At 45.6% G+C, this 27,196-nt stretch overlaps 2 protein-coding genes across 3 annotated transcripts in view; both read left to right on the forward strand.

Annotated features, from left to right (window-relative positions):
• Positions 1-27,196, forward strand: part of TAF5 (TATA-box binding protein associated factor 5) — a 543,784-nt gene that overhangs the window by 136,358 nt on the left and 380,230 nt on the right. The window lies entirely within an intron of this gene.
• The window catches only part of LOC137436359 (recQ-like DNA helicase BLM), a 99,898-nt gene that overhangs the window by 4,129 nt on the left and 68,573 nt on the right, over positions 1-27,196 (forward strand). For both annotated transcript variants that reach the window (XM_068130064.2, XM_068130065.2), the window contains 2 exons: positions 3,635-3,690; positions 9,126-9,261. In XM_068130064.2, the coding sequence (XP_067986165.2) occupies positions 3,635-3,690; positions 9,126-9,261 (192 nt within the window). The remainder of the gene's footprint in view (positions 1-3,634; positions 3,691-9,125; positions 9,262-27,196) is intronic.

Below are 27,196 nucleotides of genomic sequence, written 5' to 3' on the forward strand. Positions count from 1 at the left end.
ATTCTGGATTTTTGTAACGACTCATGCGGAGGTTTCCGTATTTTCATCGTCAGAAAAGCATGCCGTGATTTTTGTGGATTTAGGTTCTATTCTGATATGCTGATTCGTTTTTTAACCATATTGATTCGTGTGGAAGCTATCCGGGTACATAAGTTTCCAATAGTGTTACCGTGGTCACATGTCTGCCAGGCAGCAGAACGTCCGTCTACGTCGGTAAATATGGAAATGGAGTCCATTGTTGGAGTTTCGCATCGCCGTTCCCTCCGATGAACTTCACGGGAAATACCGAAGTGGCGTCTTTGCATCACACAAAGTGAAGACTGAAAATCTGCTGAACAAAAAACCCGATAATGTCTGTTGGTCGAGGTGAAATTTGTGATCACTTTGATACGAGACCAATACATCTTGGGGAGAGGGAGGGGAGGAGGAGGAAGAAGGAGGAGGAGGAGGAAGAAGGAGGAGGAGGAGGAGGAAGAAGGAGGAGGAGGAAGAAGAAGGAGGAGGAGGAAGAAGAAGGAGGAAGAAGGAGGAGGAAGAAGGAGGAGGAGGAGGAAGAAGAAGAGGAGGAGGAGGAAGAAGAAGAAGGAGGAGGAGGAGGAGGAAGAAGGAGGAGGAGGAAGAAGGAGGAGGAGGAAGAAGAAGAGGAGGAGGAGGAGGAGGAAGAAGAAGAAGAGGAAGAGGAATAATTTGTTAATTCCACCTGTCTATTTTTAGAGAACATTCCCAAGTTAACCTCACCTATGGATTTGTCATTAAGCCGAGGTGGCATAACGTGGGTCCGGCCCGGAGATCCGGCATGATTTGTGTTGTGCTATAATTTTTATGGAAATGTTTATTTGTATGACCTTCCAGGTATGCTCCTAAAAGGTGGTGACAAATATTTGTCCAATAATTTTTTTCTTTTTGTTCAGGTGCAAGAGAAATAATTAATAATAATAATAATAATATCTATATTTAAACGACCCCTACTTTACACGAGTCTGTCTGTGAGTCCCGAACTCTATTTCACACGTGTACTTAACTTACATGTGATTGGCTCGAGTGAAGGTTTCTAATCCATCGCGCTATTTCGTGAGTCATGTGTGATGTATTTGCATCGTTTTCCAAGCTTCGTGTGCTTCCTCCTCGTTATCTCACGTGCTTCCTGACTTTTTCTCACCTTCTTATTTATTATTTTATCATGTTTGGAATCAGATCAGTGCTTCGATTATTTCGCCAAATCTAAGCATTACCTTTTGATTTCACATAATTTACGATTTCACCAATTATTTTCTTTCGTTGACCATGCTACATGATCTGTGAGGTTTGTGGTCCTGCTTTTGGCGTTGTGCAAGCTTTGGTTTTCATCTGTGACACATCTGTGGTGTTTTGTGATTTATTTGTGGTATTTTACCAACTTTGATATCCTTTTTTACTGTCTGTTTCTACCTTTGATAGAGGCGAGTTTCTTTTCATTCTCCTATCTATACTATAAGAGGTGTGTGTGTGTTAGCCCCATATGTGGGTTTCAAAAGGTAGAGCATGTGAGTGTGGGGCATGTTTTTGGGGAGTTCTACTGGAACTTTCTGATGTGGAATGTGATACACCAAAATGACAAATAATCTGGAAGAATTTCCATGTATCAAAACACGCATCATGTTAAGGTGTATAGAGCAGTTTAATGGGTCCTTCCACCGCTTGGCATTTCAAAATAAATAACAAAAAGAATGATAACATTGTAACAAAGCATTTATTAATTAATACTTATAATATTAACATCATCAATAATAATAGTAGTATCACTTGGCAAAAACAATAAAGAACATATAATTCCCCAACTCCCATCCCTCCTCCCCTACCACGGCCCAAACATATCTGGGTTTGGTGAAAGGTAAGCTAATGCTCAAGCACTACAGCAGGCAGGTATGCTACAAGGCCATGAATACCAATTAAAATTTGGACCAACGGGCCCACGAGTGTATCAAAAGTCCTGAAAAGGTATGTGGTATTCAGTATTCATTTACTTCATGATCATGAAATGTTTGAATGAATGAAAATAATCTTCCCAGCAATGGATGTTCAGGTGAAATAGAAAATTCCCCCAAATATCACTTTTTTATTTGCATAGTTTTTTTGTTACAATTTGGACAAAATCACCCCCAAAATGCTTATTTTGACATCAATATTTAAAGCTTTTCTGAAGCAGCATGCCTCCAGAACCCCTACAAATGACTCGTTTTCCTTTTTTTTTTTAACTTGTGCAGTTTCACCCATGCTAATGTAACATGTTGAATAAGGTGGTGTCTGAGACGGGGCAAAAACGACAGTAAATTTCAGCTTCAATGATGTTTTTTTTTTTTCCTACATCTTTGAAACCTTTATTTTGTTTCGAATGAATTTTATACTTGAACACCGTAGAACACAGATCGCTTTGTTTGACTTCCAAAAACCTTCAATTTAGCCGTACCTGGGAAAAATTGGACGCCATCTTGACCAATCAAATTTGCCACTCGCACTTAGGGTGTGGGAACTTCGAGGTTCCTCTTCTTCCAATAAATTATTTCCAATAAAGTCCCATGTCCAAGTTCAAATGAAGTTGCCTGTCCTTTTTCTCAAGACCACGTGGGATAAGGTCGTCCTTGGTTGTTGCTTTTTTATTGTAAATGAATACTGAACCGTTGCTTTTTCATTTGTAACGTTTGATTCCTTTTCTGCTTTCCTTTTTGGGGATTGTCCAACATCTCAGCTACTTCTTCTTGTGTCCAGTCATTGTCTAAAATGTCAAAACACCATTTTTGGCTCATGACAATCCTACTTATTCTGTTGTACATTTCTAAAGCACAAAGGTAATATAATAGAACAGAAGAGAGAGGTGACACATTCAAAGTGATTCACATTCAAGGCATCGCATCCACAAGTGCAGACACTCTCTCTCCGGCCTAGCCATGTCAGACCACTTGCTCAACTCGCCTCCCCAGGCTTGTTTGTGAAGTTTATGATCTTAGGCCTGAGAGAAATGCTTTGCCGACGAGCGATTTCAGACGTTGAATGTGTATCGTAGCCCAGCAAAAGGCTCGTGTCTTATTTTAAATTTTTGCAACCTCTCTCTTCTCTCGTCTTCAATCTGCTCAGTGCTTTTTGAAGATACCTAAGAATAATTAGGATTATCGGATGTCAGAAAATAGAGCCCCCCTTCACTCCCTTCAGTTTGACTCCAATGTATGTGCCAACTTTTCACTAATTGGCTGGCTTTCATCCCATTATGCCTCTGCAAGCTTTAGGAAGAAAGTCAGGATAAAATGTGGCGAGTTCGCTTTTACAGGCCAAACTTAGATGGCTACGTTGCATGGAAACCGTCGGGGCAGTGCAATTTTCAACACTGGTCGAGTGGAGGATGGAAAGAAGGGATTAAAAAAAGACAAAACCAATGAGCTTTCCTGTGTGAGAGTTTATATTATCTGTCTTGTCTGAAACAGATTGGAAAAGGAAAATGATAGCTGTGGGTTGGTGTAAAAATAATTTGCTCAGCATTCCATTTCTGCTTGCGTATTTGACCTTTCAACCCCATGGCAGTTGGAAATCAGGTAAGCTTGGGAAATTTTCACGTTTGCCACAGAGGAGATATCTAGTGTGTCTGTGTGCAACTGTTTTTCAGTCACCATGGTGATACCTGTTTGTTGACACCTGCAAGTGACTTTCCCAGAGATCCAGGTAAGAATTTAACTATTGCTCAACTGCATTGAGTTTCCCCATGATCTCACATTTGCATTCATTCAACTTTATTATTTTTTCACTCAGTGATTTCAGGCTCATCGAGGAGCTTGAATATCTATTGCATGGAGGATAAGGACATTAGCCGAGACCTCGGTGCACTTTCTCCTAAATTACAAAGGACATTTGCAGTTGATGGATAAATTAACGCAGTATGGTAATGATTCCTTTTAGTGTACAGGTTATGAAGATGGAGTTTAAACCAGAACAAAAAAAAAATCTCACTTGCATTCAAAAATACAATGATGGGTTGTAAATTGAATCCAGTATATCTCACTTGCATTCAAAAAGACAATGATGGGTTGTAAATTGAATCCAGTATATCTCACTTGCATTCAAAAATACAATGATGGGTTGTAAATTGAATCCAGTATATCTCACTTGCATTCAAAAAGACAATGATGGGTTGTAAATTGAATCCAGTATATCTCACTTGCATTCAAAAATACAATGATGGGTTGTAAATTGAATCCAGTATATCTCACTTGCATTCAAAAATACAATGATGGGTTGTAAATTGAATCCAGTATATCTCACTTGCATTCAAAAAGACAATGATGGGTTGTAAATTGAATCCAGTATATCTCACTTGCATTCAAAAACACATTGATGGGTTGTAAATTGAATCCAGTATATCTCACTTGCATTCAAAAATACAATGATGGGTTGTAAATTGAATCCAGTATATCTCACTTGCATTCAAAAATACAATGATGGGTTGTAAATTGAATCCAGTATATCTCACTTGCATTCAAAAATACAATGATGGGTTGTAAATTGAATCCAGTATATCTCACTTGCATTCAAAAATACAATGATGGGTTGTAAATTGAATCCAGTACAGTGGTACCTCGGCTTACGAGTGCCCCAACGTACGAGTTTTTCGGGATACGAGCCGTCGCTCGGGCGGTTTGTTGCTTTGGGATACGAGCCGAGATCCGATGTACGAGCTCAAAAAATTTATTTTTTTGAATTTTCCGGTTGTGGCTTCCGGTTCCGGTCACGTGGTTATCTTGCCGTGAAAGCATCTCTGCTTGGATATAAAACACGCAATCGTCGAAATACATTAGCGAGGAATCTCCTTGCTCCAGCCGGTGACGTCATCGGCGGGGATCCCCGCCTCCAGAGTGGCTGGTCACGTGACCGCCAAAGCGTGTCGCGCGTGCGGGTATAATGAGCTACACCTGTGGATCACGTGACCACGGAAGCACGCCTCGCTTGAGAGGCATGGCTTTCGGTTTGCGTTTTGCTTTATAAGGCGCGATAAATGGGCTTTTGAGTGTTAGCGGTTCATGGCGTTGACGGTCAAAAACCCATTACATCAATTTTACCAGGCACTGTACAGTAAGTACAGTGGACACCAAATGCACGGTGGAAGGCTAGAAGTAGAAGATCGTCCAAGACAAGTGAGAATAAGCCATACTTTGGAGATGACGTCATTCGCTGGTCCGATAACCAAAGATGTGGTATAAAAAACCAGGTGAGCTAACAATGCAGCAATGAAGGAATTCGGCCAAGGCACCGGCACACAACGACCTACCTACATCGAAAGACTCAATGCCAATGGTGACAGAAGCCAAGACGGCCGGCTTAAACACCGCCGAAAGACCACGGTGTACCAACTTACGATGCAGAACATCTTGCACTTAATATGATGACAACAGGTGCCATCCTCTGACGTACCATTACAGGTACAGGTACAGTACACGTGAGCACAGAGCAAAAGTTCACTGAAACCGAGATTAAGAAAAAAGAAAAAACACCTCGTGGTCCGTGCTCGATATCCGAGTTTCAATCTTTTCAAACACATGATGCTCTCGGTCACGGTATCTCGTGCGAGCTGCTTCTCCTTCAACCACACAAACAACAACTTCTCCATATCTTCATGGATAGAGGTCCAGTTTATTTCTTTACATTCTCTTGTATTATGTACAGTATATACGAGGTCGTGCTTGTTTATACATTATTTGTTATTTATAAAGTACATTTTTGTTATTTAAAAGCACCTAACAAAAAAAATTGGTGTTTTTTTTTTGAGGCTGGAACGGATTAATAGCATTTCAATGCATTTGAATGGGAAAATTTGCTTTGACTTACGAGCGATTTGGCTTACGAGCTCCGTCACGGAACGGATTAAACTCGTAAGCCGAGGTACCACTGTATATCTCACTTGCATTCAAAAAGACAATGATGGGTTGTAAATTGAATCCAGTATATCTCACTTGCATTCAAAAATACAATGATGGGTTGTAAATTGAATCCAGTATATCTCACTTGCATTCAAAAATACAATGATGGGTTGTAAATTGAATCCAGTATATCTCACTTGCATTCAAAAAGACAATGATGGGTTGTAAATTGAATCCAGTATATCTCACTTGCATTCAAAAATACAATGATGGGTTGTAAATTGAATCCAGTATATCTCACTTGCATTCAAAAAGACAATGATGGGTTGTAAATTGAATCCAGTATATCTCACTTGCATTCAAAAAGACAATGATGGGTTGTAAATTGAATCCAGTATATCTCACTTGCATTCAAAAACACAATGATGGGTTGTAAATTGAATCCGGTTGATAAATCAATCCTCCGTTATTTCTCAAGCAGTTGGTGAAGCAAAAGGTGTTGAGCCATCGCAGCTCTCAATGCCGTCGAACATCACAAGCAGAACAGGAGACGTTTTCTGTCGTGACTTCACCACATTTTCATCGTGGTTGTTCATCACGTTTTCGTCGTGATTGTTCACCACGTTTTCATCGTGGTTGTTCACGTTTTCGTCGTGGTTGTTCATCACGTTTTCGTCGTGGTTGTTCACCACGTTTGCATCGTTGTTGTTCATCGTGTTTTCTGTCGTGACTTCACCACATTTTTGTCGTGGTTGTTCACCACGTTTTTGTCGTGGCTGTTCATCTCGTTTTTGTCGTGGTTTTTCGTCGTGGCTGTTCACATTTTCATCGTGGTTGTTCATCGCGTTTTCATCGTGGTTGTTAATCGCGTTTTCGGCATGGTTGTTCATCGCGTTTTCATCGTGGTTGTTCATCGCGTTTTCGTCATTGTTGTTCACGTTTTCATCGTGGTTGTTCATCGCGTTTTCGTCATGGTTGTTCATCGCGTTTTCATCGTGGTTGTTCATCGCGTTTTCGTCATTGTTGTTCACGTTTTCATCGTGGTTGTTCATCGCGTTTTCGTCATGGTTGTTCATCGCGTTTTCATCGTGGTTGTTCATCGTGTTTTCATCGTGGCTGTTCACGTTTTCATCATGGTTGTTCATCGCATTTTCGTCATGGTTGTTCATCACGTTTTCATCGTGGTTGTTCATCGCGTTTTCATCATGGTTGTTCACCACGTTTTCATCGTGGTTGTTCATCGCGTGTTCGTCGTGGTTGTTCATCGTGTTTTCATCGTGTTTTCATCATGGTTGTTCATCGCGTGTTCGTCGTGGTTGTTCATCGTGTTTTCGTCGTGGTTGTTCATCGTGTTTTCATCGTGTTTTCATCGTGGTTGTTCATCGCGTGTTCGTCGTGGTTGTTCATCGCGTGTTCGTCGTGGTTGTTCATCGTGTTTTCGTCGTGGTTGTTCATCGTGTTTTCGTCATGGTTGTTCATCACGTTTTCATCGTGGTTGTTCATCGTGTTTTCGTCATGGTTGTTCATCACGTTTTCATCGTGGTTGTTCATCGTGTTTTCGTCATGGTTGTTCATCACGTTTTCATCGTGGTTGTTCATCGCGTTTTCATCATGGCTGTTCATCGCGTTTTCATTGTGGCTGTTCATCGCGTTTTCATCGTGGTTGTTCATCGCGTTTTCATTGTGGCTGTTCATCACGTTTTCATCGTGGCTGTTCATCGCATTTTCATCGTGGCTATTCATCGCGTTTTCATCGTGGTTGTTCACCACGTTTTCGTCGTGGTTGTTCATCACGTTTTCATCGTGGCTGTTCATCACGTTTTCATCGTGGCTGTTCATCGCGTTTTCGTCGTGGTTGTTCATCACGTTTTCATCGTGGTTGTTCATCGCGTTTTCATCGTGGCTGTTCATCGCGTTTTCGTCGTGGTTGTTCATCACGTTTTCATCGTGGTTGTTCATCGCGTTTTCATCGTCGTTGTTCATCGCGTGTTCGTCGTGGTTGTTCACCACGTTTTCATCGTGGTTGTTCATCACGTTTTTATCGTGGCTGTTCATCGTGTTTTTGTCATGGCTGTTCATCGCGTTTTCATCGTGGTTGTTCATCGCGGTTGTTCATCGCATTTTCGTCATGGTTGTTCATTGCGTTTTCATCGTGGTTGTTCATTGCGTTTTCATCGTGGTTGTTCATTGCGTTTTCATCGTGGTTGTTCATTGCGTTTTCGTCGTGGTTGTTCACCACGTTTTCATCGTGGTTGTTCATCACGGTTTCATTGTGGCTGTTCATCGCGTTTTTGTCGTTGTTGTTCATCACATTTTCGTTGTGGCTTTTCACCACGTTTTCATCGTGGCTGTTCATCGTGTTTTCGTCATGGTTGTTCATCACGTTTTTGTCGTGGCTATTCATCGTGTTTTCGTCATGGTTGTTCATCGCGTTTTCATCGTGGTTGTTCATCGCGTTTTCGTCGTGGTTGTTCATCGCGTTTTCGTCGTGGCTGTTCATCGCGTTTTCTTCGTGGTTGTTCATCGCGTTTTCGTCGTGTTTGTCGTGGTTGTTCATCGCGTTTTCGTCATGGTTGTTCATCGCGTGTTTGTCGTGGTTGTTCATCGCGTTTTCGTCGTGGCTGTTCCCCACGTTTTCATCGTGGTTGTTCATCACGTTTTCGTCGTGGTTGTTCATCACATTTTTGTCGTGGTTGTTCATCGCGTTTTCGTCGTGGCTGTTCACCACGTTTTCGTCGTGGCTGTTCACCAAACAAACGCAATCCTCTTTCGCTCAATGGTCATGATGATGTAGGACAAAAGTCACTATTCCATACCAATATGCTGAATGACTCATTAATGACAAAAGGCTTGGCTTCTCAAGTATCTTGGTGATTAGCTCTTTTTAAGTCCCACTTTGCAGTGTCCACCACGCAGATTGTCTGTCTTTAAAAACGACACTGATTGGTTTCTTGTGATCACACATTTGCATTTTTTGCTAATAATTGTAATACAGCAAAGAAACAATAACAAGTTACTGCAATAGTATATGGGATTTGAGTATACCAGTTGTTGCATCAGTGAAAATGTTGCATTTGTGAAATGGTTTGACAGTTGTGATACGTCTCAAATCTTTGGACATTGTAAGATCTTGTGAAGTGTTGACTTGCCAGGAATTCATTTTAATGACACAAGATGAATGTCACTCATCTGTTGAAAACATCAATTTTATCTCCTTTTTTTTTTTTTTTTTGATAATCCTTGTAGTGCAATTGCGTGCGAAATTGATGGATATTTCCCTGGAGATCTGTGAGGTTCTGGATGATGTAATTCCATCCCACTTCGCGAAGCTGCCTCTGGCTCTGGACAACAGGCTGAAGCTGATGCAGAAACTGGCGCAAAGGTAATGAACGGCAATTGGGGCTGGAGATTGACAGACGTGTGTTTTTTCAGCGACGATGCCGATACTGAGATTTAGAGAGCATGGGGGCCATTGACCGATATAATGCCAACATATGCCTCTGATTAGAGCAGCAACGAAGGTTGGAAAGGGTGGAAATGCGAATGGTTTGATGGATGTGCGGAGTATCGTTGAGAGAGAGGAAGACAAATGATGAATTGCAAAAGATGATGGGAATAGAGCCTGTGATTGATGCTGTGAAGAGGAACAGGTTGAGATGGTTTGGTCACGTGTTGAGGAAGGATGAAAGTGACTGGTTGAGAAGAGTGATGGAAATGAATGTAGAAGGAAGTAGAGGACGGGGAAGACCGAGAAAGACGACTAAAGATGGTGGAAGAAGAAATGCGGGCAAGGGGGTTAACGAGGAGAGATGCAGAAAATAGGGCAAAATGGAGAAGATTGTCATGGGGGCGGCAAGGCTAACCCCCGCTCTAGCAGGGAAAATGGCCTTAAAATGCATGTTGTTGTTTGTTGATTGTATATGCCTCTGATTAAACAGTTTAATAATTAAAAAAATGAGAATTACACAAAATTGTTGAACTTGGATTTACAACTTTATTTAACTCGTGCACCCGTTCCCGATGGAAGTGGCAGGAAGGGTCATTCCTCCCTGGGATATATATAGATTACAGTAGATCTAGGGTTAGGCCTCGAGCATGGGGGGGGGGGGGGGGGGGTGTTCATTTACCAAGTTTCTGGTAGAGAGCTCGCCAAGTGGCTTAAGCATTCGAGCAAGCACTCCATTCAAAACCGTTGATAAGGAACGCCTTGCTTGGCAAGCGTTAGCTCGCTGCTTGGAAACTGAACACACCCCTGGTTTCCTCCCTTTCAGTTTTTTGTTAAACAGCAGCAATGGTTTAAAAAGCTAATGAAATGTGTTCAAGTGGTTTATAATATTCTTACTTCTGGTAGCAGCCATTGCTCCCACGAAACTCCACGATAAGGTACTTATAAATGTTAACGCGGCGTTTGTTCAAGGAGGAAAACCCCCATGGGGAGTGGGAGATGTTATTAGTATTAATATTGTTTTGTATTAACATTAATATTATGCTTTTGTTATTAGAAGCGGCCTTGGAAAAACGCTACGATAAAGCTATCTTAACACGGATATACACCTCAACACGCAACTCCCTTGGTGGGGGAAAACCCCCTTGGGGTGGGCGTGGGAGGGAAGTTAAATCGCAACAACCTCCATCGTGTGACCATTAGTCTCCCTGTCAAGTTTGGTTGAGATTGTATAAGTAACGTCCGAATGTTTCGTGGTCAAAAATCGTCACAGACAGACAGACACGAAATTGCGTATTTTATTATGATGCAATGTATTATTCACTCTAGCACATTGAAAAGTATTGTGCAATTGTAATCAGCAGTATTTATTTCCAGTTTGTGTGCTACTCATCTTTTTAAAATAGAAAACATAAAACCAAAGCAAAAAAGTTGGGAAAGACTTTGGAGAATATTTGAAAATATGTTTTGGGCACTTGTGTGAATGAACTGCAGCATTTTCTTTAGTATGTCTGCACTCCACATGTTACGATTTGAAATCGGTAAATGTATCATAAACAAAATCAATTGGCCACACAAAAACAAAGACTTCAAACCATTAAAAACTTTAACAAACGGAATATTTTAGTGCACTTGTTAACGGGAGCATTTCTTATAGTTTGAGTCGGTTCTTATAGTCAGTAATCCCAGTTTAAGAGCTTCAAGTTGTAAATAAAAATAATTGGCTTGGAATCCGAATTCCTCGGACGTAATTTCTTCCACGCTAAATTCCTCTTCAGCATTATCAGCGCTGCCAACCAGCTCTCACGAACGTAGTCGTCTGAAAGTTGGCTGCGGATGCCGATTTGAAACGAGGGGGAGCTCTAACTGCCTAGTATCACAAGTGATTTTTATGCCTCGGTCGACGAAGTCGCTGGAGCCATGATGGGTTTTTAATTTTTAATTTTTGTATACAAGATCGAGGCTCGTGGAAGAGCTAAAAATGTAAGAGCTCGTGTGAAAGCTCGTTTTTGGGTTGTCCGTCCGTCCGTGATAGGTTTTTGTTATCGCGATAACTTGAGAACGGCTTCGTCAAACTTGGTGCAGCTTTGTATAATGATGTAAAGATGAACTGATTAGATTTTGGTGTGACGAGGGCAGAGGAATGTTTGGTAAAAATCCTGTTACCGTGATAACCTGTGAACCAGTGATTGGATTCTGACCAAATTTGGAACAGTTATGTAGAATGATGTAAAGATGAACTGATTAGATTTTGGGTTCAAGAGGTCAAAGGTCAAAGTCTGTAATAGGTCTACAACTTGAGAAAGGGTGAAGTGATCTAATTCAAACTGGGCACTGGTATGTATAATGATGTAAAGATTAACTGATTAGATTTTGGGGTCGATAGGTCAAAGGTCAAAGTCTGTTATAAGTCCATAACTCGAACAGCTGAAATGATCCAATTCAAAATTGGTACAGGTACACAACATGGCCAAAAGTATGTGGACACCCATTCTAATTAGTGGATCTGGCTGTTTCAGCCACACCCATTGCTGACAGAAATATATATATATATATATATATATATATATGTATATATATATATTAAAAAAACAAAAAAAACAAATGTATATATATATATATTCAAGCACAAAGCCATGCAATCTACATAGACAAACATTGGCAGTAGAATGGGCCATACTGAAGAGCTCCTTGATTTTCAACGTGGCACCGTCATAGCATGCCACCTTTCCAACAAGTCAGTTCATCAAATTTCTGCCCTGCTCGAGCTGCCGCAGTCGTATGTGCTGTTATGAAGTGGAAATGTCGAGGAGCAACAGCAGCTAATCCGCGAAGTGGTAGGCCACACAAGCTCACAGAACAGGACTGCCAAGTACTGAAAAGCATAGCGCATAAAAAATTGTGTCCTCGATTGCAACAACTCAGGCCAACTGACACGGTCTTCAAGCAGCCATCAATCATCTGGACTGGTCTCCCATCTCTACCGCCTCTGACATCAACTCATCCTGCGAATTCTTCCAAAGTAAATTGCTCTTTCTCATGCACAGATGTATCCCATCTCGTCTTCAGTTGTCATACCCTTCCTCCCGTACATGGTACACGGAATCTTGTGGTGAGGCTGTTGCCCAGAAACAACTTGCCTTCGTCAACTGGAAAGCAAATCCAACGGAAGGAAATCTCATTTCCTTTAAGAAAGCCCAAAACAAGTGTGTGTCCACCCTCAGGAGAGCCAGGAAACAACATATCTCCGTTCTCAAGACCGAACTCTCTTATCTGTCTCCCTCTTCCAAATCCCGGTGGCGTCTGGTCAAATCTGTTTCTGGTGTTTGTTCCCCCTCCATCCCCTCCATCCCCTCCATCCCCTCCCTCACCTCAAACGACTACACGGATGACTCCGCACGTGAAAAAGCTGAATGCCTCAACTCTGTGTTTGCCTCTAAATCTTGTGTCCCAAACCCATCCCTCTCTGTACCCACCATACCCAGTCGTACCCAGCTGCTCCTGGACTCTGTGTCCTTTCCTCCTGACAAGGTGGAAAAGTTTCTGTCAACCCTCGACTCTGATTCTGCAACTGGACCTGACAGCATCAGCCCACGGGTCCTAAAATCCCGTTCTTCCGCTCTTTCACTCCCTCTCTCTGTTCTCTTCACCCTCTCTTTTGCTCAAGATCATCTGCCATCTGCTTGGAAATCAGCCAACATCACTGCTTTGCACAAAAAATGTGCAAAAACAAATCCTAGCAACTACAGACCAATCAGCCTTCTCCCAATTATCAGCAAAGTCATGGAATCCATCATTGCCTCGGATATGAAATCTTTCCTCTTCTCCAATGGCTTGATCTCTGATCATCAATTTGGTTTCAGACCTGGTCACTCTACTCTGGACATGCTGCTTCTGCTTTCTCAACAATGGATGGAGGTCCTCAATGCCAAACAGGAAATTAGAGCTGTCTCCCTTGACATATCACGTGCCTTCCATACGGTCTGGCACCCCACTCTGCTCACCAAACTCTCCTCCTTTGGTACCCATGGAAATCTCCACGCATGGCTGGCGGACTTCCTCTCTAGTCGTAGTCAACTTGTGGCCCTGAATGGGTTTCTCTCATCTCCGCTTCCTGTTCAGGCTGGAGTTCCCCAAGGCAGTGTTCTGGGCCCTGTGCTTTTTCTGGTCTTCATAAATGATCTCTCTGACTCTCTTGGAAAATCCTCTCTATCTCTTTGCTGATGACTCTACTCTCTGTCGCTCCATTCCTCATCCCTCAGATCGGCAGTCTGCAGGCTCCTCACTCTCTGCAGACCTGGACAAAATCACAGACTGGGCAAACAAGTGGAACATGTCTTTCAATCCTGACAAATCTCACACTCTTACGATGTCTCTCCAAAAAGACCGACTGGACAACCCTCCCATCCACTTTCTGAATAATCCTCTCCAAGAAATTCTGTCATTCAAGCTTTTGGGTCTCACTATCTGCCATGATCTTTCCTGGGAAAACCACATTTCAAATCTGGCCTCCAAAGCCATTCGCCGACTGGGCATCCTCCGTCGTGCGAAGTCCTTCCTCGGCACACCAGAGCTCCTCACCACATACAAGGCTTTCATCCGCAGCTCAATGGAATACTGCTCTCCCCTCTGGGCTGGTGCTCCTGCCTCACACCTAGCTCGTCTTCACGTGCAACCAAAGCATTCAGAATCATTGGAATCTCCCGCGATGAAGCTAACTCCAAGGGCCTTTCACTCACTCACCGCAGGCAGGTTGGTGGTCTTTCCGTCTTCTACCGACTCCTCTCCGGCCTTGCCCCCCCAGCTATCTCTCTCTGGGCTATGTCCCCCAAATATTCCTGCAGGTCGCACAAGATCTGCCTGCAACCCTCTTATGGTTAAACTGCCAAAATCAAGACTCTCTGCTCACCTTCACTCCTTCATTCCTCTTTTCTCCCACCTCTGGAACAAACTCCCTCACTCTCTTCAATCCCAGGTCTTTAAACCCTCCAGGTCTTTAAAACAGCTGTCCACCACCATCTCTTATCTTCCCCCATCCAAAACCTTGATCTTTTCTACCCCCGCTAATTTCACCCCAAATCCACTTTTTTGAAATACCAACTTCTTTCCTGGAAGTCCTTGGTGTCCTTGTGTTTTATACTTCTCCCACCCCCCCCCCCCCACTCCCATTCCCACGCCTCCTCCCCCCAAGCCCTCTCCCTCCCCACACATCTCCCGATGTCCCTGCTCTCAAATGTTGTGTGTGTGTGTGTGTGTGTGTGTGTGTGTGTGTGTGTGTGTGTGCTTCCCCTGCTCTCCCCATCTTTTCTACCGCTCCCTCTTTTTATATATTTTGTTTGTCTGTTTGATTTGTTTGTGTGATAAATGTTAGCTTTCACGAGCCTCGATTCTGTATACAAAAAAAATACAAAAAAACCACTCACTACCAAGTTTCAAACTGCCCCTGGAAGCAATGTCAGCACAACAAGTGTTTGTCAGGAGCTTCATGAAATGGGTTTCCATGGCTGAGCAGCTGCACACAAGCCGAAGATCTCCATGCGCAATGCCAAGTGTCGGCTGGAGTGGTGTAAAGCTCGCCGCCATTGGGCTCTGAGAACAGTGGAAACGCGGTCTCTAGAGTGATGAATCGCGCTTCACCACCTGGCAGTCCGACGTACGAAGCTTGGTTTGGCGGATGCTAGGAGAAAGCTACCTGCCCGAATGCATAGTGCCAACTGTAAAGTTTGGTGGAGCAGGAATAATGGTCTGGGCTGTTTTTCATGGTTTCACGGGCTCAGCCATTTAGTTCCATTGAAGGGAAATCTTAACACTACAGCATACAATGATAATGACACATGAAAGCCTGCTTGGAGTTTGCAAAAAAGCACCTAAAGGACTCTCAGACTGTGAGAAACAAGATTCTGTGGGCTTTCATGTGTCTTTCACTGAGGAGAGGCTTCCGTCTGGACACACTGCCATAAAGCCCAGATCGGTGGAGTGTTGCAGTGATGGTTGTCCTTCTGGAAGTTTCTCCCATCTCCACACAGGATCTCTGGAGCTCAGCCAGAGTGACCATCGGGTTCTTGGTCACCTCTCTTACCAAGGCCCTTCTCCCCCGATTGCTCAGTTTGGCCGGGCGGCCAGCTCGAGGAAGAGTCCTGGTTGTTCGAAACTTCTTCCATTTAAGAATTATGGAGGCCACTGTGCTCTTGGGAACCTTCAATGCAGCAGAATTTTTTTTGTAGGCTTCCCCAGATCGGTGCCTCGACACAATCCTGTCTCTGAGCTCTGCAGGCAGTTCCTTCGACCTCATGGCTTGGTTTTTGCTCTGATATGTATTGTCAGCTGTGAGACCTTATATAGACAGGTGTGTGCCTTTCCAAACCATGTCCAATCAATTGTATTTACCACAGGTGGACTCCAATCAAGGTGTCGAAACATCTCAATGATGATCATGAGAAATGGGAGGCACCTGCTCGCTAAATTTAAAGTGTTATAGCAAAGGGTCTGAATACTTATGTAAATGTGATATTTCAGTTTTTTCTTTTTAATAAATTTGCAAAACTTTCTAAAATCCCGTTTTCTCTTTGTCATTATGGGGTATTGAGGGTAGATTGATGAGGGAAAAAATGAATTTAAACGATTTTAGCATAAGGCTGCAACATAACAAAATGTGAAAAAAGTGAAGGGGTCTGAAGTATGTGTGTGTGTGTGTGTGTGTGTGTGTGTGTGTGTGTGTGTGTGTGTGTGTGTGTGTGTGTGTGTGTGTGTGTGTGTGTGTGTGTGTGTGTGTGTGTGTGTGTGTGTGTGTGTGTGTGTGTGTGTGTGTGTGTGTGTGTGTGTGTGTGTGTATGTATATATATATTGTTGCGGATATGGGATTTGGCCCCCATCCATATCCGCTTGTAAATATTCCCCTATTTCCCCAATACTCCCCAACTATCCCCAATCCCCATTCCCTAGTCCCATTGTCTGTAAACAACACTCTGTAGAACCGACCTTCCCCTTTTTCCCCCATTAAATGTCGTACCCAGGTTCACCGCATCTCACGTAGACAACTATAGGACATCTTGCTAGTTATTCTTAGTCTATGTCAGTTAAGGACTCGTTTCCATTAATTCTGACTCTTCGTTGCACCAGAATGTGATTGTATGGCACCAGTAGTAAGTTTAGGACCTCCCAATACCTCCCCACAATCTCATCTCCGCATCCTCCCATCTTCCTCATGAAACTACAACAACAACAACAACTACAACAACAGCGGGGGCGGCGCGGCGGCGGCGCGGGGAGTGTGCGTCCTCACTCCGGCTTGGTTAGCCGCCATTGCCCATGTGCTCCGACGGGGTTACCACACAGGGGCTGACTGTCAGCTCCTCGTCAAGGGCGGAGCCCGGTAACCCCCCCGCACCCAATAAGAAGCGGCGGACCGATTCCATCTGGGGCGGAGCTAACGAGCCGAGGGCGTGTCACTCCCCGCTGGATATACGCAGCCACTTACCGGAGGTGACGTGAGATGCGCCCCCAGCTTGGAGAGAGAAGTCGCCACCTCCAAGCGCTGGATACCTCCCGCCTCTTTGGACCGGACCGGGTCGATTCTGCCCCTGAGCCAAGGTGCACCTTGAGCCATCGATTCTGCCCTTCCTTGCCATCAATCCCTGTGTGAGTCAGTCTTGTCCCGTTTGTCTGTGGTCTGTCGGGAATAAGATAAGACCGTGTATAAGTGCCCACCTTTCTGTGCTGTACCTCTTGTCCGTGTAATCTAAACGTTCTGCAAACCCATATTATAACCTCCTCCGGAGGTCTTGAGAACTGTACCCCTGGTGTCGTGTCATTTAACCCAGCCGTTGTGTCCTTTCCTTCATTGATCTAGCGTAGCGCGATTCGGCCAACGTTCGAGTATAATCGGGTAACTTGTGCGAACACGGCGGCCATCCCGCTCGGCCCAGCATAACATCTCAATAAGTCGTGTCCGCAACAATATATATATATTGTTGCGAATATGGAATTTGGCCTCCATATCCGCTTGTAAATATTCCCCTATTTCCCCAATACTCCCCAACTATCCCCAATCCCCCATTCCCTAGTCCCATTGTCTGTAAACAACACTCTGTAGAACCGACCTTCCCCTTTTTCCCCCATTAAATGTCGTGCCCAGGTCCACCGCATCTCACGTAGACAACTTTCGGACATCTTGCTAGTTATTCTTAGTCTATGTCAGTTAAGGACTCCTTTCCATTAATTCTGACTCTTCGTTGCACCAGAATGTGATTATATGGCACCAGTAGTGAGTTTAGGACCTTCCCATACCTCCTTCCATCTTCTTCCCCAAACAACAACAACAACAACAACTACAGCTACAACAACAACTACAACCACGGCGCGCGGGGGGAGTGTGCGTCCTCCCACCAGCTCGGTTAGCCGCCATGACCATGCGCTCCACGGGGTTACCACGAAGGGGCTCCCTGTCAGCCCCTCGTCAAGGGCGGAGCCGGTAACCCCCCCCCGCATGCACCCAATGAGAAGCAACGAGCCGATTCCATCTGGGGCGGAGCTAACGAGCCGAGGGCGTGTCACTCCCCGCCGGATATACGCAGCGACTTACCGGATGTGAGGAGAGATGCGCCCCCAGCTTGGAGAAAGAACGTCGCCTTCCGAGCGCTGTGACCTCCCTGCATCTCTGGACCGGACCGAGTCGATTCTGCCTTGAGCCAAGAGTGCACCTTGAGCCATCGAATACCCGCTTTCCTTGCCATCAATCCCCGTGTGAGTCAGTTTTTGTCCTGTTTCTCTGTGGTCTGTCGGGAATAATATAAGATTGTGTCTAAGTGCCTATCTTCCTTTGCTGTCCCTCTTGTAGTTGTAATCTAACCTTCCGAACGAATATAACCTCCTCCGGAGGTCTTGAGAACCGTATCCCTGGTGTGGTGTCATTTTAATCCCAGCCGTGTGTCTTTTCCTTCATTGACCTAGCGTAGCGCGATTAGTCAACGTTCGGGTATAATCGGGTAACCTGTGCAGACGTGGTCATACCAAACCGCTTGGTAAACTAACATCCACCACCGCGTCTGTAACAATATATATATATATATATATATATATATATATATATATATATATATATATATATATATATATATATATATATATATATATATATATATATATATATATATATATATATATATATATATACATACATAGATAGATATATATATATTGTTGCGGTTTTGAGAACCCACACAGGTAACATCGTTAAAGGTTGTACCCCATAGTTGGGCCACAAGCAACACGTAGGTCACCTTATATTAGGACGTTAGTTATTTCATAGTATGTGTTTAGGATAAGGCCATTCCCAATAGTTGCATCTGCGTTGTGTAGAACAAATAAGAGTAGGCCCCGTCCGTCCATTTTTGCAGCCTCCCTCCAACTGACGCCATTGAGCGCTATCCTGTCTGCACCCCATTGCCCCTCGCAGTTTGTTACGCTTTGCTTGCCAGCAGCGTTTGCTGCTCTTGCTCGCTCAAACCAGCCCAAAGGCCACGAGGTAAGGCCCGAAAAGGGGGCGGAGCGCAAGGGTGGGGGTGTGGCCACGTCAAGCAGCCGTCAAAGGCGGTGCCGGTAAGCCCTCAACAGCCAATCAGGGCTGAGGCGACATCGCCTGACAGGGTGTGGCTGGACATTCCAGAGGGTTCGCTGGGCGTGGCAATATAACCCTTCGCGCGAGGCCCCCACCTGCCACCACATTTATGAGTTATGAGGCAAGCGCTCGAGTCGTGAGCTCAAGTTATGATGGGATAGGCGCTGAGTTACGAACTTGAGTTATGAGGGGAACGTGCGCTCTGTTGAACGAGTTATGAGCCGGGGTCCTCAGTTGAGTGAGCTACGAGTCTTGATCGGGGTTGAGTGATGAGGAGAGAGCTCGAGTTGAGTTGAGCTTCGGCTTGGTTCGTGTGCAGAGTTACGAGAGGGAGAGACGCGCGGTGACAAGCCTAGAAAGGATTGATTGCGCTTTACAAAGGGCTGGCGCGCGGCACGCATTGCAGAGGACTGCAGCGGGAGAAGGGCTGGTGCAGAAGGACGTTGTTGAAAGGCGCTTGGTAACACCATTGGGGACGTGGCGCATCGCTCATAGCAATACCGGGAGCGCGTATAAAGGCGCCGGTACAAGTATTACATACGCTATATAATCGCCACTTACCGATTCCCTGATATATACTTGTCCACCTCGCGCCTACGCCACGCGGAGAGCTGCCGGCCGTCTTCCACCATTTGCACGGTACGAGTCGGGGACCGGACGAGCTGTGGACGCCATCGGTGGACCCTCAACCCAACCATCTACAAACCCCGTGTGGGTGAGTCTGAGAGTGAGTCTGAGTGTGAACGGGCCCGTGTCCAGGGAATAAGTTTGACTGTATAAGGCTGCCCTGTGTATCTGCTTCTTCCTCTTCCCTGTACATTCTCTTCTTCTTTTCCTCTTCTAATTGTACAAAGTGTGAATAAATTGCCTGTTCTTCCTAGTTTCCTCTTAATCCGATCGTCCGAGTGATTTCTCAATTGGGTAAGCGTGGCACAATTGCAACCGTTTAGAATCGGGTTTAGTACCTGTTAACGGCCCGAATAGCGGCTCGCTTCGCTCGGCGTGTCCACTGACGCCGTGGTTCGGGTGGGGTAATTTCCTTGCTTCACGGTCGGTGTTAGTACTTAGGTAATAGGACTAATTCGACCAACAACCCTATTTAGCACCGACCGGAAGGAACGTGATAGCCCCGGGATCGCGTCAGCTAGTAAAAAAGACAAGGGGATTAATCCCCCCCTTGATAAGGGGAAGGCCGACGTTAGAGATCCACAACAATATATATATGTATATATATATACACACACACACACATATATATTGTTACGTTTATGGGGGGTAGGCAATGAAATACCTTAGGGCCAGGTAGGGTTGTATAGGTAGTGTGCTCATGAAGAAGAAGAAACCTCCATGTACCGAAGTCGGGATCCGTCAGACCGGATGTCATGTAAGGTCGTATGTTTGTCCCCATGGCGAGGGGTGGTGTTATGTTAATTGGGTAGGGGTTAAGGGTAAATTCCTTGTATGTAAATTGCCTCTGTGATTTCTCCTCTGTTCCTTATGATACACACACACTACCCGCCAAGCAATGGGCGAGTAATTATAACACCAAATGAAAATAACCGGAACCAGGACATTCAAATGCTGCTGGTGCCGCCACCCGCCACATCGCAGCGCCAGGCAGGTGGAGCGTGGGGCCCCGCCCCACGGGGTAGTGATTGGTCCAGTACAATAGAGCGAGGAGATGGACTCGCTGATTAGAGCACGCGCGGACCGTCGTCGGATGACGTAAGAGCCCTGGGAACAAAAGACTTGGGTCCCGGCATTTTCCTTCTTGTGCTGGGTTCCCATTGCGAACAGTCGCATTTACTCTCTTTGGGTCCCGAGTTGAGAAAGGACATTCACGCATTTTCTCCTCTTTGTCCGGGCTATTGAAGACGCACGTCCCGCTCTTGGCTCTTGGTGTCCTGAGTTACTGCAGACGGTCGCGGCTCGTGGATCATTTCTTTTGGTCCGGGTGATCGGTGCAAGCGGCCGCATTTTCCTTTCCCTGTCTCATTGGTGCTGACTGTGCGGTGGCTGGGTGCACTGAGAAACCACGGTGCTGTGTGGAGCAGACATTGAAGACTAGCGTGGCCTGCTCGCTTTGCGCTCAGCGGCTGGAGTGAACGAACTGCGTGCCAAGTCATGTGTTTTCCCATGCACGGACCTCCGGGACCCGTTCGAGGACCGACGGGGATGAAGAGTCGCTCAAAGCTGAGTACACAAACAAACACACTTATTACTTTCAGTTATTTTTCCCCTTGTGTTGTATATGGGTGCGTGTGGGAGCGCTCCATTTAGGAATATTAGTTTACCGTGCATTTTTTTTGTTTCCTGGCATTTATTTTCTTAAACCCTTTTATTGTTACATTTTAACGATGCAACAGGACCGTGTCGGTTTGATTTGTTCAGCGTGGTTTGAAGACGTCTAGTGGAATCCATGCAGTTAAGAGCTCCGCTACCCTTCACTGTCCTCCCCCGCGCGTATTAACACTGCCATAGTTGACCGCCTCGGAGTGTAAATCTCGATTGGCTATTCACCCCGGGAACACGACAATATATATACATATATAATATTGCTGCGGTTTTGAGATTGGCACATTGAAGTCATTAAAGGTTAAAGGTTTGCCCCCCCATAGTTAGTCACACGAGCAACATCTAGGCCCATTTGTAGTATAGTTATGTCTTAGTATGTGTAAGAATAGGCCATTTCCCCTCTTAGTGCCTGCGTTGTGTAAAGACAGGAGTATAGGCCCCCAATCATTTTGCTCCAACCTCCATTCTACCTCTATGGGCGTAATCCATCCTGCGTCCCATTTGGCTAGTCGAGTTAACACGAGGTGGGCCTCGGAAGGTGAAGGAGGGAAGCGGGGTCGGGGTGAGTGGCGTGGGGGGACGGTAAGAGCCACCAGCCAATCAGAGCTCGAGTGGCATGGTGTGAGAGGGCGTGGTGAAGAGAGTCTGGTGAGTTCCAGAAGGTTCGCGGGGCGGGTCTATATAAGCCCATACGAAAAGCCCTCGACAGGACTTGCAGAGGATAAGCGCGTTGTAAAGGACTTGACTTGCACCAGTGGCGCGATAGGACTTGAGGAGAAAGGACTGTGCCAGAGAATTTGCATCACTCGCTGTTGTTGAACTTTGACCCTCGCAATAGAACGTGCGCGCCAGGGGATAGAGGAAGAGGCGTTGGCCGTACATTTACGCGGGCGCAGCCAGACGCGCCGTTAACGAAGATAGCGCATTTCGGCCACGCGAGTGAATGTGGCCATAACCGTGAGTGAATAAGCGAGTGAATAACCGCCAGTCGCGCCAAAGTCCGCCCTCTACCGTGCGCCCTGAGATAACCCGATTGTTCAGGCGACACGCTACGAGCTCCTGCCTTCATCTCCACGGGACGTGTTGGGGACCGGAGACAGCTGCACGAGAGCCATCCCTGGACGCACTGGAGAACATCATCCTGCTCATCAGCAATCCTCGTGTGAGTGTGTGTGTGAGACGGGCTCGTTTGTCCAGGGGTATTAAGTAAGACTGTATAAGGCTGCTCGGTTTCCCTTTCCTTCTACCAATCCTTGTATAGTGTAAATAAATTCTGTTCTTCCTTCTGATTCGATCGTTCCCGTGATTTCTCCATTGGCTAAGCGTGGTACGAATAGAACCGCTTGAATCGGGTTCCACCATCTATAACGGCACGGATCACGTGTACGCAACCGCTCGGCATATCACCAACACACGTGGTTCATGCGAGGCTTATTTCCTCGCTTCAGGGCAGCGCTAGTACTTAGGTAACAGTGAATTTGGTCCCGAAACCCTATTTAGCGCTGTCTGAAAGGGACGTAATAGGTCTCGGGTCGCGCCAGGTCAGTCAAGACAAGGGGACTAATCCCCCCTTGGTAAGGGAAGAAGGCCGGCAGCAGATCCGCAACAATATTGTTTCATTTATAGGGGTAGGTAAGAGAATACCGTAGGAAAGGTAGAATTGTATAAGAAATAGCATGGACCATGTGACACGTAGGAGCATTTCGATGTACATAAGCAGGGAAAATGTAGCTCAAGATTGTTAAAATGGTCATCATGCGAGGGATGATGACATGCTAATTACGTCCCTTCCAGGCAGAAGGGACAGGTCATCCTGCTAATCTCCCTTCCAGACAGGTCATCCTGCTAATTACGTCCCTTCCAGAACGTCCCTTCCAGACAGCGCTAAATAGGGTTTCGGGACCAAATTCACTGTTACCTAAGTACTAGCGCTGTTTAATGACTTCATTAAAGTACTCTCCCTTCCAGACAAGGGCTAACGTCCCTTCCAGACAGGCCATCCTGCTAATTACGTCCCTTCCAGAACGTCCCTTCCAGACCGCTAAATAGGGAGGGTTTCGGGACCAAATTCACTGTTACCTAAGTACTAGCGCTGCCCTGAAGCGAGGAAATAAGCCTCGCATGAACCATGGCAGTGTCCATATGTTTTATACCTCTCCCACACCCCCTTCCCATGCCTCCCCCCCAAAGCCCTCTCCCTCCCACAGATCTCTCAATGTCTCCATGTCTCTCGGTCCCTGCTCTCAAATGTTGTGTTTGTGTCCTTCCCCCTCTCTCCCCATCTTGTCTACCGCTCCCGATGTTATATGTTTTATGTGTCGGTTTGTCTTTCTGTGTGATTAATGTTCGCTCTTTCACGAGCCTCGATGTTGTATACAAAAAAAAAAAAAAAAAAAAAATTAGAGTAGGGTTTAAGGTTAATTTCCCCTGTGCGTGATTTCTCTCAGTAGTCATTCCTAACATTTTAAAGCATCTGCCGGCCATGTAAAACATCTACCAGCCAAGCCAAGCAGGTGCCGGCCAAACTACACGCGCCCCCATGGACATAATACAGCAAAAGACCCACCCAGGAGAGGCAGAGCTCTCAGTGGGCAGAAGAAGGCTGGCAGGTCACGCCCCTGAGGGACGCGATTGGCCTGGCGGACATTGGCAGAACGAGAGGGGGGTGGGCAAAGCTTCGAGAGTGATGGTGACGTGAGTGAGAAAGAGAGAAGGCAACGCGAAACAAGACGCTTGCCATTTTTTTGGTGCGATACCTATTCTTGTTCTTGGTGGATTTTGGGCGCTTTGGAGGAATGAACCTTTGGTGTGGTCAGTGTGAGGAGGCTGGTGCTGCCGTTAAGGAGGAGCTGGAGGCCACGCTGTCCCTCCCCGACAGTGGAGGACATGATCTTCGGGACTCACCTCACGCCTGTGGAGCTGAAAGCGCGTGGCTCTTTTGTGCCGTCGCAATCTTGCGTGGGAGGCTGTGAGCATCGTCACCACCACCAATCTCCAAAAGGACTCGGTGGGGCCACAGCTAAGTGCCGGCCAGCTAAAGGGAGATTTTATTTTTATTACTTTTCCCCCTGTCTTGTTTTGTGAGTCGGTATGTTTTGTACCTCTGTAGAAATTAATTTACCTCGGTTTTTATTTCGATATTTTCATTCCGCGCCGTATTTGCTTTTAAATCGTTATCGTACATTTTTGATGATGCGTCGAGTTTGTGGGTTTCGGGAATAAACCCTTGTGTTCGTTTCGTCAAACGCCTCGTATCTCTTCCATCCGGTGCGCGCAAATTAACCGCTATAATCAGGAGGTCGCCTCGAGAGTAAGGCTGGTTCTGACCATCCGTCCCAGCTGATATAATCGGCAGGGACACGGCAATAGACATTATATAACTAAGTACACAAGACCGATCAGAGTAAAGACGAGACATGTAGCACAATAACCAATGTATAATGCATGTTGCATAACTGTAAAGACAGTGAATACATGTAACAAATGAGAGGGCGATTTTAGTTTTGCGATTTTGATAAAGTTTGTACAGGGAAATAAATCTCTGCCTTTCTTGACAATATGGTCTAACAATGTATTTGTGTGATCAAACTGCCGGCACCAAAAAGGAGACTGTGATATCAACTGAATTCCAACATTTGAATGTCATAAGAGTCATAAATAGTTATTTTCTTCTTGGAAAACTGACCATAAGTCAACGGCAAAACTTTATCTCGTAACATTTGAAAGACGCTGATCCGCTCCATAGGGCAAAACTTCAAATGGGCTGTGCAAGTCCAAAACGGTGTTTGAACTGAAAAATATTCTGGCTACGGTGTTTCTACGCCAAGTGGCACCGAATGGTTGTGTTACATATTTATGTGAATGTATGTGAATTACCATTCAGGTCTTTGCTTATCCGTGTGTAGTATATTAAGTTGTTGTGTAGTTGTTGTGGTTGGAGGGTCAGGAGCCCTTCTGAGGGAGTGGCCGGAAACGGAAGAAGAAACGACACGAGGAAAAAAGGACGATTATTATTCTTCATCGCCCCGCTCCGACAAAAGGTGGGATCGACCTGGCGCTGCGTGAAACAGCGGCGTTCCGAAGCCTGTCTGGCGAGAGGAATTACCGGAACGTGTACCGGCCCGGTGGAGACGTCAAGTTGACGTGGGGCCGTGCATCGAACCCGCGTCTGGCCTTGTTCGCGGCACCGTCCAAACAGACGCGTGCGGGTCGCACGATTGGGGCCTAACGCGCCTTGCAAGCGGCGTGGGGTTTGGCTTGCTCTACCGTATCCGCTTCGCGTGGCCACGAGGGGCTGCAGCCTCGGTGCTTGGTACGATACCTGCCCGGTGGAAACACGTCCACCCGGGGTTCGTTCTACCGCCCGAGTGCGGTGACGGCGACCATCATCTTGGTCAGGAGGGGCCCAGAGACATTGTGCGGGACCGAGACCGAAAGGGTGTCGTGAGTACTCACCGGGACACACGTATATAAGATGGCCATCTTACTCATAGGAAAGTGCTTGTGAATTGGGAATTGTTGATGGTTGTATATGGTTGATTGCTCGGGGAAAATCTCCGTGGTTGTGTCATTGCAATTGTATGGTCATTCCCATTGAAATATATCCTTGAACGTCAGTTGTCTCCTGGGGTGAAATTCATATGGATTGCGTGGCGAAAGCGCATATTTAATACAGCTTTCTGGCGAAGTTCCTCTCACGGTCCGGGGGTCACCGAGACCAGGTATTCACCGAGGGGACCACGTAACAGAATTGGGGGCTCGTCCAAATTACGATTTGCGGTTTCGCAATTGGGTCTACGTCCGGGATCTAAAATTGTATAAAATAATAAAATAATAATTTTTTATTAATTAAAAATTATTAATTAATTATTAATTGGTAATTTTTTTTTTTGAGAAATTGGAGTAAAGTCTTGGGTGAAGGTTAACAGGTGTTAACGATAGGCACCATGGCGTTTGTGGCACAGAACTTTGGGGAAACCCCGAGTGAGGCACAGTTCCGAGCGTTGCTAAAGTCGGACCTCTTGAAATTGGCCAAACATTTTAACTTGGAGGTCCGAACTAATTTGAGGAAGGCAGAGTTGCAGGCCACGGTGATACAATCTATGGTGGGATTAGGAACATGGGATGAGTTAGCCTGGGAGTGGCTACCCGAAGAACCAGAAGACGTTGAGCTCCGGAAACTGGAGTTGCAATTACGGAGCCAGGAACGGATCAAAGAAGAAGAAAGGAAAGCAGAAGAGAGGAGAGAAGAGAAACAAGCAGAGGAAAGGAGAGTGGAACGAGAACTCCAGGAAAGGTTAAAAGAAGAAGAAAGGAAAGCAGAAAAGGAAAGAGCAGAAGAAGAAAGGAAAGCAGAAGAGAGGAGGGAAGAGAAACAAGCAGAGGAAAGGAGAGTGGAACGAGAACTCCAGGAAAGGTTAGAAGACAAAAAAGCAGAGGAAAGGAGAGCTGCAAGGGACCTCGAAGCAGAGGAGAGAAAAGCGGAAAGGGAATTAAAGGAACGTGACATGGAGCTTCAGCAAGAAATCAAATTCAAGGAGCTGGAGTTAATGAGAGAACGGGGAGAGGCACCACCCTTGCTGACGGGGTCGACACCTAACCAGAAAACCTGGGATGTGGGCAGACATGTGAGGCTGGTTCCACCGTTCAGTGAAAAAGAAGTCGCGAAATTTTTTCCACACTTTGAGAAAGTGGCTCGACAATTAAACTGGCCGGAGGAGGCCTGGACCATACTCGTGCAAAGTGTGCTGGTGGGGAAAGCTCAGGAAATTTATTCGGCGCTACCAATGGACCAATGTGCAGATTATGAGGTACTGAAGAAGCACATCCTCAAAGCCTATGAGTTGGTTCCGGAAGCTTACAGGCAAAAATTCAGGAATGCCAGGAAGAGGGAGAGTGAGACCCATGTGGAGTTTGCCAGAGTGAAAGAAAACATGTTTGATCGGTGGTGTGAGTCAAAAG

The sequence above is a fragment of the Myxine glutinosa genome, chromosome 11 (assembly GCF_964187855.1).
Source record: "Myxine glutinosa chromosome 11, kmMyxGlut1.1, whole genome shotgun sequence".
Classification (NCBI taxonomy): Eukaryota; Metazoa; Chordata; class Myxini; order Myxiniformes; family Myxinidae; genus Myxine; species Myxine glutinosa.